Source organism: Ostrea edulis, chromosome 1 (assembly GCF_947568905.1).
Source record: "Ostrea edulis chromosome 1, xbOstEdul1.1, whole genome shotgun sequence".
NCBI lineage: Eukaryota > Metazoa > Mollusca > Bivalvia > Ostreida > Ostreidae > Ostrea > Ostrea edulis.
In genome coordinates this window covers 50,837,691-50,855,904 of record NC_079164.1, presented here as the reverse complement: position 1 = coordinate 50,855,904, position 18,214 = coordinate 50,837,691, and the positions used below count along the sequence as shown (strand labels likewise).

Genomic DNA, 18,214 nt, shown 5'->3' with positions numbered 1-18,214 from the left:
ATATACAGATACGAAAGCATAAGATTTAAAGGAAGAAATAAAATACTACAAGCAAGAGTAGATGTAGCCTATATAAAAATCATCATTAAAATTCAAGCTAATTCACAATGTTTGTTGCAAATATTGCAAAAAGTACAACCTAGCTATTTCAAACAGAAAGCTGGATAAGTAGTATAAGAATTTAATGAAAATAATTTGAATATAATTAAAATCAATAATGGTAACTATAACTAATCGTATAAATATTTAAAAATTCATTGCTGGCAGAATTAAGTTAATAGATAAACAAATAAATAAACTAGAAAAGTTTCCCAGTCCCTAGACGGTCCGTCCCATGGTCGATTCGGCCCAATTTGCTTAGTCGATCCAGCCCCTCCATTTTTTTTTAAATCAAAGATATAATAAATGATTATTATTTAAGAAAAAGGGAAGTTTTTGTATATATATTGCAGTTATAGTTATCAAAATTAGATAACTGCCGAAGTTAGACGTGTGAATAAAACTGTTTATACAACCCTTAACTAGGATTTATAATTTTTGTTTAAAGTGTGATGGTTATAAAAATGTGTGCTCATTAATTATTGTAAAAACATCGTTATTCAACTATGTATAGCAATCAATGTAAATGTGTGTCCCATGTCCACTGATCATTGTGAAAACATCTTAGTGAAAACAGTTTTTATAACTGCATTGTTGTGCAACCTTTGATCATTAATTACGAGCTTACAGTAACCTAACTATTAGAAGTTTTTGGTTGTTTTTTTTTTTTTAACTCCAGAAGTTCAAAGAATTGCTCATGATTTGGAAATAGAATGTGACAGGTATAGAAATATTTCAAGAAATGACAGAGTATGTAAATTTGGTTTAAAAACAAAAGGTATTCTTTGTATTGAAAATTAAGCCCACTTTATCGAATATTGTGATGTGTATAATGATTTTAGAAAAAGCTGTCAAATATCAAAACATCTCTTCTTTTTGGGAAATGCTGAAAGCTTATTTCAATATGGAGGAACAAATACCTTAAATGCTTTGGCAAAGTATGTTTTTCTTGTTTTTAAAAGAAGAGACATTTGTTATGATAAACAGTCTCAAGAAGATTAATATACAGTACGTGTGATCAAGGTTAATTAGTCTGCAATCAAGCCATAAATACCATAGAGCATATTAAAGGATGACTACCTGATGACAGAAGATATCAGCGGCACACACACCATGAAGATGAAATACGCAGATGAATTAAATCAATTCAGTACTGTAAATAGCACTTGAAAAATATTTTTTTCTGGGCCGGATCGACTAGGGGACGTATTAACTAGGGGACGGATAGTCTAGGGACGGATTGGTAATGGGACGAATCGACTAAGGGACGGATTGATTATGGGACGGAACGTCTAGAAAGCGATCTATCGAGCCATGCAAACACACCACATAAAATCTGCATAGATTAAAAGAACATATAGCTACGTACACTTAAAATGAACCTAAGATCTGCATGATTTACAATAGTTAGAATAATCTAACTGTGTCTCGGGACAGGCCCTTATCGGGTCCGTAGGACATTATCATTTTACATGTAACGATAGAACATTTAGATTTTACAAGTACTGTACATGTGGGGCCAATCTAATATAGACCAAGTGGAAATAAAACTTTTTAAATTGATTCAAGGTGGTAAGATGCCTAGCTTCATGATGTTTTCCGTTGTCACAACAGGTTATCATTTCTGTCTGCGTTATGTAGCATCAATATTACAAACTGGTAATATATAGGTCCTAATATATAACCGTGTGATGCTTTAGTCTATTTATAGTACCTGGGAAATCCCTATCCAAAATCATCGGATCTTTCTCGTACTTTTCCGTAACTGGTTAGAGAAAATGCCGAGTAGTTACGATTAGAGTTTTATTTATGTGCGAACAAACTCTGGCGGAAGTTTGACAGGTAATTTTAAATTGGATGAACTACAGCTACCCTAGTTCATGGCAAGTTATTTGTAATGTCCCACTATGTTTAGAACGTTTTAAAAAATGTGATGAATAAGAAATTGGGGTCTAAAACTTCACTTCAATCCTACCTACCCTAGTCAGCTATGAACTAGGCTATATTATAGTGATAATAGTCCTATATTCTAGATCTACTTGTAATGTCCTAAAAAATGTGATGAATAGGAAATTGGGGTTTAACCCTACCTGCCTCTTGTACACAGGTGCTTGTTTCATAGATTCGAAAATTATATATCGTTCGACACTAACTTTTTCACCGGATACTGTATTACTCCAACTTTAGGACTATCTGTAGACGTGTAGTAGATTCTGTAATTATATAACCTGCTAGGTCAGTAACTAGTCCGGCAGTTGGCTGAATCGCAAAGCGACAAGATGGTGGGGGCAGTGCAAGATGGGGTTTCCCCTCATATGGTGGTGTGAGGCCTGCTGCTAACATTTTTCAAAGTCTAGAAGCAAATCCTGCATTCCTGTTGCAAAATGACCTAATAAACGACAAGTTAACCTCTGATTTTACAGATTTATTGATCACACCAAGGCATTTTGGGTGTAGATTGTATGTTTGAATTGCAGTGTTACTAATCTCGGCTGAGCTTACAGTGTTACTAATCTCGGCTGAGATTACAGTGTTATGAGCTATTGTTTTTCTAAGGACAGAGTAGATGTAGTAAATTGCGTTCAAGATTAGACGTTAATTAGTCCATTCCATTAGGTTTTTAATTTTTCAGTAGTCCACCAGACTACTCGTAACCGATAGCCTGAGGCAAAATTTACTAGCCTCGGACTAGCGTTAGTGTCGAACCCTATAGCTGTTGACATACAGCATAATTAACGTTCCAGGTAAGTTTAAGCATTCTGTGTTTTCAAAAACCAAACATTGTCAGAAGGACTATTGATACTAAATTAAAACTAAATAGATATTTAGAAAGAGTACTAAGTTTACCAAAATTGTAAATTTCATGATCCCTGGGGGGTAAGGGTTTTGGTTACAGGGTAGGGCCAAAATTATTATAGTGATTATTGTCTTTATCATTTGAAAGACTTCTTTAAGTTTGCCAAAACGGTATAAAAACTAAATGTATAGTTAGGAAAAGGATGAACCTGAAAATTGTGAATTAGAATGGGTCCAAATAAGTCGTAACGTATTAATATTATATGTATTATAACATGTATTTAGTCTTTCATCAGATTAGGCACTTCTGGGTCATTTAAGTTTTAATAAGAACACATCTTGTTTTATACTGTTACTGAATATTAGAATTTAGCTTAGATATGCAGAACAGGAATTTTTTTCTAGATTGCATAGCCCTTGGGACTAGTGATACTTTTAACTATAATACTCAGGTGATGGATAAGGCCTGTAGGCTTCTTGACATTTACTGAGACCTGTAATTTCACGATGCTTCCCGTTCTAACCACAGAAAGATTTTTGAAACATGACGTATCTTTGATTTAAATGAATTTTATAAATGTGATCACGTTTTAGATATGATGGAGGGAAAATTCCAGTTCGCTATAGACAGAGGAGGTACTTTTACAGATGTATGGACAAGATGCCCTGGGGGTGAAATTAAAGTCATGAAACTTTTGTCGGTGGATCCACAAAATTACAAAGATGCTCCGAGGGAAGGAATAAGACGGATTTTAGAACAGGTACTAGGTACACAGTGTGCAGTATTTTAAATTCACCGAAGTTGACAAGTAGTTATGAAGAATACAATGTATATGAGTTCCACCAAAAATGTACTTTACCAATGTCACATGAAATTTCAATTTTTCTACTACAGGAAACAGGGGTTGAAATGAATGCAGATAAACCAATTGATACATCTTACATTGACTGGATCCGAATGGGCACCACCGTAGCTACTAATGCACTCCTAGAGCGAAAAGGAGAACCCATGGCTCTGGCAATCACCAAAGGGTTTAAGGACTTGTTATACATAGGAAACCAAGCTAGACCTCAGATATTTGATCTTGTGTGTACTTGTTGAATATATGTTAATTCATCAAAACTGAAAATATGTTAATTTCATGTTGAAGAAATTGAAAATTTTGAGATTAGTTACAGATTCATTCTTGATAAGTAGTGCATGCATGTGTTTAAATTCTATTTTTAGATGTAATAATGTAGTTTTTGTTACTTTTATATGAATTTAAAGATCAAATTGTTTTCCTCAGGAAATTTCTGCTCCTGATCAGCTTTACTGTGAAGTTATTGAGGTGGAAGAGAGAGTGGTATTCCAGCAAGATAAATGTCAGATTCAAAAATCATGTGACAAGGTTACTGGGGTCACAGGGGAAAAGGTATAGCAACATAATTCACAGGCAAACGAGACTCAAGCCATTCAAAGTCATTCACCTTAATCAAAATACTAATTTTATCTTTTTGCAGTTGGAGATCTGGGAGAAAGTTAACAGTGAGAAACTTAAGAAAGATTTGCAAATGCTCCTGGACAGAGGAATTCGCAGTCTTGCTGTGGTTTTACTTCACTCATACACGTAGGAATTTCATTCTACATTTTCAATCATAGCTATGCTTAGTGTTGTTCCGATGATCGATTATAATCGAAAATCAATTGATTATTTTGTTTTTAGCAATAATCAATTATTTTTTCAGTGATCAATTTTTTTCAAAGTGTGTATTCTGGAGATTTTCCAATTCCAGTTTCAATTTTCCTCTTTGATCATCCAGTATTAAAGCAAAAAATACATAGTTTGGAAATATTTTGGGTTAAAAAAAAACTAAGAGTTGGGGCACCATGAAAACATAATCTTTCCCCAAACGAAACCATTTATTCCCAGACCATTCAATATTCCACTGGTGTAGTAGCACTTTTTAGGGTCTGTATTTAACTGTGCAGTAGTATGTTTTATAAGATAATAAGATACATATGCAATGTCTCTGTTTTCATAAGCCTATATCATTCCAAGAGTTGTGGGAAAAGCTTATTTCATACGTTCAAACTTGCTTTACAAAGCAGTGTGTGAAATTGAATGTTTTTAATGTTTAAGATATGCAGACCATGAGAGAGATGTGGGCACAATTGCACGAGAAATGGGTTTTCACCATGTGTCTCTGTCATCTGATGTAATGTCCATGGTGAGGGTGGTCCCTCGTGGATACACAGGTAACTGTCATTGGAAGTTATGTAATAAGTAAATACAGTGTCACCTTGATATATCGCCAGCTTTTGTCTCAGCCTATTTTGGCATTATATCGAGGGTGGCATTATAAAGAGGTTGGCTATTTTAGTTCATCAATTTGAAAAAAAAGTGGTTGATCAATTTATTGTTGTCCGCAAAATATGTACATGTAAATGTATGAAATTGCTTTGCTTAATTAGATCTTAAAACTTTGTTAAATAGTTGGATGTGTTCTATGCTTGTGAATTTGTAAAACACATAAGTATATGTACAACCAAATTCATTTGTGTCATGGTAGGTTCTTGATGACTGAATACATTGAGCAGTTAACGAACACATGTAATGGCTGCAACTTTTTTCTGGAACACAAAAATATGATGTCACACACATCTATACACAAAGGTCACATGGCACACAAAATTGACAGCAGCTGATAGTAGTTTTGTTTCTTTGTTGTTTACGTGCAGGCAATTCTACTAGACAATTTCAGAAAGCAATAACTGATGTTTTCTTGTCTCTTGTTGATGTGACTTCTGCATGATATTGGACTTTCGTAGATGCTTCACAGGGGTGGATCTAGGGATTTTGGAAAGGGGGGTTGGGGGTTCCATCCTTAAAATGCTTTATTCTTACCTTTTTAAAATAAATTTTCTGACAAAAGTAGGGTGTTCCAACCCCTGGATCCCCCCTCCCCCTTGGATCTGCCACTGGTTTAGAACTGCCCATGTGTAAACAACAAAGAAATGAACGCAATTACCTGTTTTCTCTGTATGCACTGGCAGTTCTACTGGTCAATTTCAGAGACTATCTCTAAAGGATTATATTCAAGCTATTATACCTGTTTCCATGATGCACACTAAGTTTAGATCCGTTACCATTCACCAGACAGACCAATTGTATAAACTTATGGTTTCTGATCCCTGGTTGTTGGCATTGTTATCGGGGAGGGGGGGGGGGTGAATACAGGTAATTTGAGCTTTTGTACCTGAAAACGGGTGACAGATGGTGAAAGGCAAGTTTTTTATTGTATCGGATTTTTTATTGGGTATGGAAATCCGTTCTACACATTTAGATGGTGGTATAAGGGGATGGCGATCTACCAAGGAGACACTAAATATCATAATAATTATATTTAACTGTTTGGTTGTATTTGTAGTAATTTATAGGTACCATCTCCACAATTATAGTAGAAGGTTTATATGAGTTTTCAGCAGTTAGTAGAATGAGTTGTGCTTTACGGCTTGTAATGATCCCACCAAACTGCATGTAGATATTAAACTAGCGATATTGTTACACTTGTAACTGTGCTATTAGACTAGCTGTATTGGTTAGCAACATTGAAGCATCCCAACTAACTGCATACATGTAAATGATATGTTGATGGTGCTACCGTTAGAGCTACATACATATGCACGTATCCAGAATTTTTTTCCCAAGGATGTGGTGTTCACAATTCAAGGAAAATGGCTGCGATTGTTTGGTTTGAAAGAAAACATATCGAAGCTAAATGCGATGTCACAATGGACCGTTTACATCAACTGGCATTATATTCCTCGCGTTATTTAAGTAAACCATCTTGAAAACTATTCAAATCGTACCCATCCCTATTCATACATAAATTGGAATTCACAATTAATTTAATTTGGGTGTATTTCATAACGTACGTTTTGTTGTTTGTATGAACGGAATAGATAAGGCATTATTGCGAAAGTTTAAAATTCGTTATGCAAGAATATACAATTTTACTGTGTGGAATAAACTTCGTGGGAGAGAGATTACAGCAATTTGTTTACGAATTGCCAGGAACCGCCTAAATAGCCATCATTGTCTGTATGGTGCAATCTGACTTGCTGATAATTCTCATGAATATTCCAAGCGAAAGGTCATGCGGACATGACCCCCTATGGAGTTATGTCAGATCCTAATGTAGCGATTGTGAGCGTATTCTAGGATCTGATTTTAATTACTGGTAGATTGTGTGTCTTCCTCTGCATTATTTGTTAAAGTACAACACTGGATCCTGAATATAGCACTAATTCACCAGATGTTATCTGCACTGCCCTGATTGAAGCCATCTTAATGTTTCACTATACCTTATGGCGTCATATCGTAGAATCACCAGCTGTTTTTGATATGATAAATAGCAGAAAATTTATAACATAAAGATTTCAGAGTAAAAATATTGATTAAACTGCTTGTCTACGCTCTTTGGAATAATTTTCAGTAGAGGGATTTATCCTGCAGTTGTCTCCCATGGTGCACCATGGAAATATTCATGGTCTTGAACCCTCTGAAGGGAGTTGCTGCTCCTGTATTTAATTCCCTATCTGATTTCATAATTATTCCTTTTGTTCCCGTTAATGCCTCCTTTGATTTGCTAACTTTCTAACTATTTCTATGTCTGTTGTATCAGAGAGAGCTAGAATACTCTTTGTATTGACATAAAACTTTTGAATTTTAGCTTGTGCTGATGCCTATCTGACACCACACATTAAGAAATATGTCGCTGGATTCTCCTCTGGTTTTAAAGACAACATTCAGGTTTGACCTTTTAGATTCATAGAAAAGATCTAATACAATAAAAGAAAAACTTCAGAGAGGATAAAATAAACAGATTTTTTGTAATATAGTTTGCAAGTTTTTGGTGTAATTTTTTTTACAGAACACATCAGTTCTTTTCATGCAATCAGATGGGGGTCTAACACCAGTCGATAAGTGAGTAGCCATTCAATGTAGTACATGTATATTAAATGTTAGAGTTCTCTTAGATATAGGGTCTCATGTACTTTAATCTCTCCCCCTCTCTCTCTTTCCCCCATTCTCTCTCCCCCCCCCCTCTCTCTCTGTGAGAGAAATTTTCCAGTTTTTACCATTGTTCCAGATTTAATGGTTCCAGAGCAATATTGTCAGGTCCTGCGGGAGGAGTTGTGGGTTATGCCTTGACAACTTACAACGAAGACACCAAACAAGCTGTTATAGGCTTTGACATGGGAGGTATGTTAAAAAATCCAGACCAAGTAATCTTGTCAGTTGAACATGCAACATTGTTGATTTGTCACATGTACTTTTCATGTGTATAAATCTGGTAGTGTTACTTGTGCTTCTCAGACATGGAATTTTAGATTTATCTTGATGGATCTACAACCTTGACAATTTTCACATTTTCCTAGTTAATCTGTCACTTTTACACAATATTCATTAGACATAGTCTTTGTAATTTCATTGTATTAGATTAGACCCGACATGCTGTTAAGCCACACACAACAGTGTCCGATCAATCCCTCCACCAGGTGTCTGCAATCTTTGTTGCTATCACATGATTCAAAGCTATCGTAGTCACGTTACTGCTTTGAATTACGTGATTTAATCATAGCAAATTTGAACATTTGTAGTTCTTTGTGCTGTTACAAATAGTTCAAGGACAAGGCTACATCTCTGTAAGGTGTCCAAATGTACCCGACCACACTCTACACTGAAAAGTTACAGTTGACACATTATAAGACGTACTACAAAACAAATTTTGTTATCACCACATATGGAAAGCTGATGGACACACATGATTATTGCCAAGAACTGAGAAAGTGAGAGGTCTAATTACAGGAATGGAAATAATGTCAATATCTCAGCTGTTACAAATATACAAAAAATTTAATTTGATAAAAGGATGTACCATCTTTGGAGCAAGGGATATCATAAGATATAAAGTATTGTTTTATTTATCATATTTATAAAGTGCATGCCAGAATTTTGTATGAAATACAATGGAAAGTATTCTTAAATCATGCCAGCATTAGCAGGTATTGGAGAAAAAAGAATTGTTGCTGGCATGAAGCAGATGCCATGGAATAATTATTGATATTTATTCAAATTATATATGATTGAAACATTTATACACCAGTTGCTTAATGTAATAGAGAAAGGAAGTAAGGGAGGGCACTGAAATTGCACTTGTCTTTGGTCTGACCAAAAAACTTGTCAAAGAGTTATGTTACATTAATCTCCTTCCATGGTAATGACATAATAATTAGTGGAAAACTGCAATAATTGGACAAAAGTTATTTATAAAGCAGATGCTATAAATTTGGCAACTAAAAATTTTACATCGAAATTCTTTCCTGTGTTCATGAATGTATACCGGAACAGACAATAAGTATTCATCCCCATGACAACCATGGAAACCAATGAAAATTCATGCAGAGCTCCTCCTGTAGCTCGTACCGTGCACACTGACCTCGGATGAAAATTCACGCGGAGCTCCTCCCGTAGCTCGTACCGTGCACTCTGACCTCGGATGAGATTGGATTGTCACCATATTGGGTTTTTTCATTCACATGATCAAAATAAAACAGTTCTCAAAATGGAAAGCATGTGAGCAGTTGAAAGGATTTAAGTGTCGCTATTTCCTTATCTTTTAAATTCTAAAAATTCTAATGCAATAGTTTTGTAACCTCAAACCTTGGTACATTAATCATTCAAAATGCAGATTAGAAAACTGTTTTATTAGAATTTAATTTAACCCGCATTAACAAGACGGAAAGCTTTCGATTGTGATGTCATAATACAATGACACGAAAACATCTTTAAATATGGGGTGACTCAGGTGAATGATGTGGCCCATGAGCCTTTTGTATAATTTGCAATTATCTTTGATTTTTCTATAATCCAATATACGATGACATATTGTAATATTTAAGGAGAGGAGCATGTAAGTTGAATGAACTTGTCTCTAATCCATTTGATTATTCAATAAAATAAAACATAGGCGATTAATAAATACTAACTCCTATTTGTAGTTTAAAAATTAGTATTGCTTAGGCGAAAAAAAAAATTAATCAGTAGTTTCCCAGGCCTTGCTGCATCCGTTGAAAAGGTACCGCATGGATTTTTTAAAATATATATTTCTTTATTTATGTAAGTGAGGTAACTCTTTTGATATAGATATTTATGCAAAACTTAAGGTTTTAACAATATTTTAAGTATCTTTTGTTCAGAAAAAATTTTGAATGCAAACTCAATTATGTGCAAGTGTTTCAGAATAATAGAATACATTCAATAGTAAGTAATGTGTGAAGGTGTTTTTTATAAAAATAAAAAATTCCACATTCCATTGTTTATTCTACATTTGTTTATATGAGAAGAAAAAGGTAAGTCATTCCACAGTCAACATTAAAAAAGAAAGATAACTCATTCTACAGCCAAGTAAAAAAAAAATCCACAATACATGTACATGCCTACATTTTAACCTCATCAAAATTTGAAATTTTTGGCCTGAGAAACTATTTGTAAATTTTTTTTTTGGCCTTAGTATGATTTTGAACATGATTACCCTCCATACCATCAATACCGTAGATGCAATCATGGGAGATATATTTCAGTTTTTATGGAACCAGTTTTAGCTCTACTGATCAAAGACTAGAAGAGTTTATATTTACATTGGTAAGTTTTAAGTAGTCCCTCTGTCTTAATGCCTGTCGATGTGTCTGTCATTAACTCTTTTTCCCTTCACGTCAACCACATACAAGGCCAATTTAACCAAACTTGCTACAAAATATCCTTTGGTGAAGGTGATTCATGTTTATTGAATGAAGAGCCTGTTAAACCATGCCTTTATTCAGCATCACATACTAACTTACAATATGAAAAGCTCCCTTCAGGGGAGATACGTTAAGCATTTACAAAAGTTACTACTCTTTTCACGTTACATACATGTAAACTAACATTAATTATACTCTTCTCTTTTTTGAGGCTTATCTGAAGCTAAACAAAAGTTCAGAATTAATTAAAGTTTGATAGGTTTAAATCAATATTAACATTATCACTTTAAGATACGAAGTCCAGCAACATCTGTCCTATCTGCAGAACCTCACACACAAACCAGCTGCCGCAGCTTTTGTCAGGCAATTTGCCAACTGTTTTTTGTCCAGAACACCACTGAATTTTCTGCACTTCTCCTTGAATTACTGATTTTTGTCAAAGCTGCAGTAATAAGTATTAATTCGAAGTTTCTTGTCTTCCACAAGTTTTGTAGAATGCATGGAATGTATCACACTCTTATTGTCCACAAATGCATAAATATCAATGGATTTGCCGGGGAATCCTAAAGTTGCCTCCAACATGTGTCAATAGCAAATCCTTCCTGTTAAGCGCCTCTGCTGCTAGAGTGGAGCGGACAACTTTTCGTATCTTTTTAGTTTGATCTGTCTGTATACTGTCTGTTCTTCACCATTCATACGAGTTTTCTTCTGAATTGCTATCTCTACACTTAGTAAATTTTCCATGTACCGGGTAATTGGTTTGATCCAAAACCAGCCCCTCTTGATCTTGAGAGTCCAATGTAGAAACCAATATACTGATATTGGTATTCAGCTACTTTTCCTTTTTTCTCAAAACTTGCAAATTTGTCTCTCAAAGACTTCACCCTCAGCATGGAGAAAATCATCAACATGAGAGCAGATAATTCCATGAAGCGTCTTGTCTTTCCTACATCAGAAGAGAGCTGGGTCTACATGCACTGCTTAGCACAAAACCAAGTTTATCAAGTTCTTCTTTGACACGTAAATAAAACTCTCTCACACCTTTTAGTCCATATAAAGGTGTTTCAACTTCCATATCATTCCAGCAGGTGTGATACTTTACTTTGGAGATTGAAGATAAACATCTCTGTCAAGTATTTTTCCTTGCAAAAAGACTGACTTTATGTATGTGGTTTTGACATCCCTTGATTTATTTGCCTCTATGTAAACTCTTCTTGTGCTCTGCAACAAATTGAGGTGTTTAGGAGTGAGATCTAAAGAGGGGAGTCTGGCAAAAATCTTAATTCCAACAGTTTGGGGGAGGGGAGGTTAAAAACTCCTGTAAGTGTCGGTCATCTGACATCGATTTAATTATTATACACAAATAATTTTGGTACTAGTTATACTTTTTAAATGCTCCTATTCTTTGTCAGTAAAGCGTTTTTTGTTGTGGCGAACAGTTATCGCATTCTTTACAATTTTATTACATTTTAATGTACATTTAATGTAACATTTAAAAACTACATTTGTTAAAGACCCAAAAAAAACACCGTACGGTTGCTCCACGGATCACTGAATGTGGGCGGAGCTTATCCATGGTCAATGTTATTTACCTGGAATTTACCTGGCCAAGAGATCGGTTGTTGTGTATATTTTTATGATATACACAGGAAATTTCTCAGGTTATTACAAATTATGCTCAGTGTCTTGATTTGTGCAACAACAAAAAAAATCAAAATTTCTACCTACATGCATACCGCATTTCTATTTCCCGTAAACCTTCAAACTTGGTCATATTTATGTATTGCAAATGACAGGTTTAGCCCATTTCTAAACCTTTGCTTTTTAAAATTTCTAATTAAATTGTTATATATAAATAATTTCTAATATAATATTACCCGACGTTTCCGGGCACTTCCTGGTGTCCTGGGAGTTCGCGGTGTCGTGGGTGTAGTAGGTAAAATATCCATGTTTCGAGAGAATGAATAAATCCAAGTAGATCTGTGTACATGTACAACCAAATGAAGAATGATCAAGATACCCCTCAATATGGGCCGTCTGTAGGATTTCTGTAGCTGTAGTGTTTGTGTAACGATGACACCCCAAACAGAAACTGACACGAAGTCTACACCCCCTCCCCTCTCTCTCTCTTTAGAGTTTCTGTGTAACGATGGTATCCCAAACAGAAGCTGACACATAGCTAGTCTACCCCCCCCTTTCTCTCTCTCCCTTACTCTCAATCATTGACTAAATGAGTAATTATTGTCATACGTATGCAACACTATTGCCATGTCATATTATTGCTACAGTTTTACACATTTCTCTCTCTCTCTCTCTCTCTCTCTCTCTCTCTCTCTCTCTCTCTTTATAAATATAAAACTGTGATAAATTATAAATAGCTCAATAACTCTCTCTCTCTCTCTCTCTCTCTCTCTTATCTTTATAAATAGAAAACCGGGATAAATTATAAATAGAAATATCTCAATAACTCTCTCTCTCTCTCTATAAATATAAAGCCGTGATAAATTATGAATAGAAATATCTCAGTAACTCTAACTCTCTCTCTCTAAATATAAAGCCCTGATAAATTATAAATAGAAATATCTCAATAACTTATTTATGCTTTTTTACTATTGTTTGATTTCTGATTGTGTAATTTATAATCCATGTGGTATCTCAAACAGAAGCATTTTTTTTAACTACTGTAACAGTTTTACGCATGGGCAATATAACCATTATACATGTTGATGTGCTGCGCCAATAAAGAATTGTTCATGTTTTTATAAATATAAAGCCACAATAAATCATTAATAGAAAATATTCCAATAACTTATGTTTGTTTGGTTGTTTTTTTTATTATTATTGTTTGATTTCTGATTGTTTAATCTATAATACATGTATAAAGATGGAGAGAGAAAATACGATGATAAATTGCATTATATAGGGGACGTTAGAAATTAAAATATTCTAGGTGCGAGTCAATGCTATCAAAACTCAGGTATACTGGGGCTTTCCTCGAGATCTGAAGACTGCTGGTCATCATTAGCCATGATTATTATCAAAACATCTTTCTCAGGTAGCTGTAGACCATGGTCTCTGCAAACGTCAATCAACCTAAGCTCTATTGTTAAAAGTTTGATTGACCAGCGGCTTATCATTGATCGCAACACAGGTAAAATTTGGGGGCGTTAACTTAAAGTTGGGTCTTTAAAGACCTCCCAAAAATACCATATTGTTTCTTCACGGATCACTGAATGTGGGTGGAGCTTATCTATGATCAATGTTATTTACCTGGAATTTACCTGAACAAGAGATCAAGCAAATCTGATCTTCATAATATCTGAATTCCAGTGAAGACAATCATTCTCTGCTCATCAATGATCTCCTGGGTGAATTTTAGGGGGTAACTTCATATTTTTAATAGGCTGTCCATCAGACCTTCAGAATCTTCTAATTTCTCTAAGCTATCTGCCAAGTCTTTGTCCAAAAATCCAATCAAGATTTTCAAACCTGTGTCTTCCTTAAGATCCTCCAAATTCGACTGATCAAACACTTTTTCTCGTATCAGGGACTCATTATTTTCAGCAAGCGACAAGGCTATAGCCACTCCCTGTTTCTTTTTATCTAACTCTGTGACCTCTTTCCATGCTAACAATCTGCCCTTGTACTTTGAGTCCACAAAGTCTGCTCTTTTTCACATTCACTAGTTTTTATATACGCCCATCTAAGACATGCTGGTATGGTGTTCATGTATTGTCTGTCTATCCATTTGTTAGCTTTTTTTGCATCTAGCTCATAACTTAGATACTATGAGGCCTACAATCATCATGCAAACTTATTAGCTGGTGCATCTTGGGTAGAAGGTGGTCACACTTTAAAGTTAGGTCATTGTGACCTTTGATTAAGATGATATGGCCAGATATGTCAAAACCCTGTCTTCTTCACAGCTGGACAATTATTTGTCCTAGACTCATCAAACTTGGTCAGTCAATGCATCTTATGCAGAAGGTGTGTTGCACCCTACAATGAGGTTGTTATGACTTTTAATTAAGATGATATGGCCATATATGGCATAATCATTTTTGGACTCATGTAGATTTGAATCCTAGAATCAACAAACTTTGTCAATTGGTACATCTGTAGAAAAGATTGCAGCATAAAATCAGGTCACTAAAATTTTAAAACTGATGAAGTATTGAAAAAATCCCCAAAAACCCCTGTTTTAAGGGAGGTAATCCTTACAAATGTAAGATAGTAACACAGTAACCTTATTCTATTCAAAAGGCTATGCCCAGTATGAAGGAGATAGTTAGGAAATAATCAATTCAAAACTTCAACCACTGCTGTGCAAAACAGAACAAACAGTGTGCATTGAAGATTTTCTGTCAACAAAGCTTCATAGTATATGGCAAAATACTGACAGTGATATTCAAACTTCTAAAAGAAGTACGTTCATGGCCCCTATGGACATGGCTCACGATAGCAGTCCAAAAGCTTACCATACTTGTCACTGGAATCTTTGTAATCGTAACAAAGTACTGTAGTTAAAGTTTGTCTAAATACTAAATTAACACCTGAAAACATGTAGTGTATATACATGTTGAATGGTAGGTATTGGGTTATTGTTGCACCACTTTTAATGTACCAATATCATTAGTTACATCTCTGCATAAGCAAGGGGACTCAGGTGATCATTATGGCCCATGACCTGTTGAAAAAATCATGATCTTTATATTGTATAGATATATGCTTTAGGTACATCTACAGATGTCAGCAGGTACGCCGGTCAGTATGAGCATGTTTTTGAAACCACGACTGCTGGAGTCACCATCCAGGCGCCTCAGGTTAGAGGGCATTTCTGATTTATTGATCCTCTTATTCATTAGTGTTTGTACTGTTAAACGGGAATATTAATATACCGTATATCAGGTTTTTTCCGCGTCATGTTTTTTGCTACGAATCAGAACCTAAAACTGTATATTAAATTTACGCGAAGTAAAGTCATAATGAAAATATAATTCACAATTATTTAAATTTATGAAGCAATTGGAAAAAAAGAAGCCAGCATTTGTATGCATAACTCTTGATTTAATTTTAATGCAAAAATTTAGTTAATAAAACAATTTACATGATTTCTGAGTTACTGTTGCAATTTAATCATATCCCAATATGAATGATATTCTTGCTTCTCTGGTAATTTCGGGTTTTGTTCACATGTAATCATAAAGCTTTGTCGGCCATTTCGCTCAATGGCTTCATACAGGTTAGAGATAGATCGACCTTCATCTCGTCAATTCGGAAGACGCGCTCAGCTGATCACACACTTGTGTGGCATACCATTTTTCAAAAACAATTTTGCACTTTTGTTTACACTCAAGTAAATGCATGTATATGTAAATCACTGTTCATTATCTTCACCTTTCAATGTAACGTAAATAAGTCGATTCGCAGAAAGTTTTGTAGTGAACTCCTCCAATATATTAGCTAAAAGGGAAGGAATTATCCATTTAAAGCTCCAACAAATGTAGCTGTAATGCAAAATATTTATCAATGATTATTTTCAAAGTTAAAAACAGTCATAAATCGTGTACCGTTACATGTATGAGTAGCTCGGGTATAATTATACATTGATTTACTCAAGGAAAGTGGCCCATTTAATTAGCTTGTCAGTTATTTTTAGTTAAACAATGAGGTTTACGTACCTGTTCTCTGGCACTTGTCAGATAATAGGGGTGGGGGGGGGTGGGGCAAAGCATTACATATACCTGTATGCTATATAACTCTATTCCCAAAGCTAAATTTTGTATAACATTTTTGCTGATTTATTTTTTTGGATTTGGAAATCATAGCAAACAAGTGGAAATTGGATACACGCAGAAAAAACGGATATACGGTATCCCAAATTGGAGATTATAGTACAATTTGGATATATATAAAAATACCCTAGTTCAGATACTAAAGTAATGAGATTACAATTATGTTTTAATTTTTCGATTCTGATTGTGTAAAAAGGATTGTTTTTGCACTATACCAAGATGCTACGAATGATAATTGAAAATTGTCCCTTGTGTATTTCTTTAAATTTTACATCACTTTGAGAATATCTTGCTCATCACCAGTTGTAGGTGAAGTACATGTCTTAAAATTAGACCTATTTGTATGCCTGGCAAACAGGGCCAAAACAGTGCAGCCGGCTTCGTTATTGTGGCAATGCCTGTTGTGACACAGGACCTCAGTTTTAAAGGTCTCATCCAGAAGGCCTGCGACTCTCACTTCACCTAGCTGAAAGCGATTAGAGACACAAGTTTTCATTGGATGACCTAAAAATAATAACCAATCATATCGATTTGGGAATTCCCACTTTATTATTTATATGTTGTTGGTAAAATCAAATTTTATATTCACCTTAAAATCACATGAAAGCAAACATAACATTCTATTCTTTCTAGTGTGTTAATGGATCTCAGCCAGTCAGAATGCTGAGACAAAATTATTAAATTATTCAATCATATAATAAAAATAATTCTTATTGTTATGGGTAAGAATTAACCAGCAGAAATCAATCACAAAGAAATCAGAGATTTAATAATTTATTTACAATTATTTATAGAAACATATACCAATGAAAAAATTACTTGGAGTAGGTCTATTCAAAGTTCACAAAAACAGTGTCCAATGGATCAGGTTTACTGCTGTGCTGAATTCACACATGAGATTATTTAAGCTTTTCTAATCCACCGTTTAATCCAATCCAATTTGTAGAGCGCCTTTAAAGTGCTCAATATTACCACAAAATTTACTGTCTATTTATACTAATAGATATCACAAATATCATTCTAAAAATAGAACGTCTAGAATCTTTTGTAGGTCACAAGTGTCAATCAAGTACAATATATTACACAGCACTTGTATATGTATTATTTTATATTGTATCATGTTCTGAAGGTGAGTGCATGAAGTTGAACATTTTCAATCACTTTTATAGATGTATCATCTGTATCGATTTTGTGATAAAAGCATCACTATATCCTTATTTCAGTTGGACATAAATACAGTGGCAGCTGGAGGTGGATCCATGCTTTTCTTCAGAGCAGGGATGTTTGTGGTTGGTCCAGAGTCTGCAGGTGCTGATCCAGGTCCAACCTGCTACAAGAAAGGTAGCCATCAGAGGTTTTAGAAAAACCCATGAATTCTGCAAAGCAATAAAGATAATCAATGACTAGGCATAATTTTAATTTACTGATTATAAAGTCTACCAACTGAAGATTTGTCATTTGGAAAAGAAATGCATGTATTTGATGATTCCTGAAATATGGGGAGTGGGAAAACTCTAGGGACAAATCTATTTATTATACCTCTAAAGATATCAAGTGACTTTTGTTCTGAACCAAGAGTATTGATTCATGGTTTGTGATAAAGCTTGAAATTTATTTTTTATACATAATTATCACATAGCAGAATAGTGCAAATTTTTTGTAATGCCAAATAGTATCATCAACTCCTTTAACTCAAAATATAAAATTTGCTTAATAAGTACACATACTATACATC

The 18,214-nt window shown here is 34.5% G+C and overlaps 1 protein-coding gene across 1 annotated transcript in view; it reads left to right on the top strand.

Moving 5' to 3' along the window:
- The first annotated feature begins 1,827 nt into the window (after positions 1 to 1,827).
- Positions 1,828 to 18,214, top strand: part of LOC125651091 (5-oxoprolinase-like) — a 44,703-nt gene continuing 28,316 nt past the window's right edge. Inside the window, exons 1-11 of the mRNA XM_056143546.1 lie at positions 1,828 to 1,941; positions 3,490 to 3,656; positions 3,791 to 3,982; positions 4,185 to 4,310; positions 4,399 to 4,505; positions 5,019 to 5,134; positions 7,612 to 7,691; positions 7,813 to 7,865; positions 8,032 to 8,144; positions 15,419 to 15,507; positions 17,703 to 17,833. Of these exons, the coding sequence (XP_055999521.1) occupies positions 3,492 to 3,656; positions 3,791 to 3,982; positions 4,185 to 4,310; positions 4,399 to 4,505; positions 5,019 to 5,134; positions 7,612 to 7,691; positions 7,813 to 7,865; positions 8,032 to 8,144; positions 15,419 to 15,507; positions 17,703 to 17,833 (1,172 nt within the window). The 5' untranslated portion in view covers positions 1,828 to 1,941; positions 3,490 to 3,491. The remainder of the gene's footprint in view (positions 1,942 to 3,489; positions 3,657 to 3,790; positions 3,983 to 4,184; positions 4,311 to 4,398; positions 4,506 to 5,018; positions 5,135 to 7,611; positions 7,692 to 7,812; positions 7,866 to 8,031; positions 8,145 to 15,418; positions 15,508 to 17,702; positions 17,834 to 18,214) is intronic.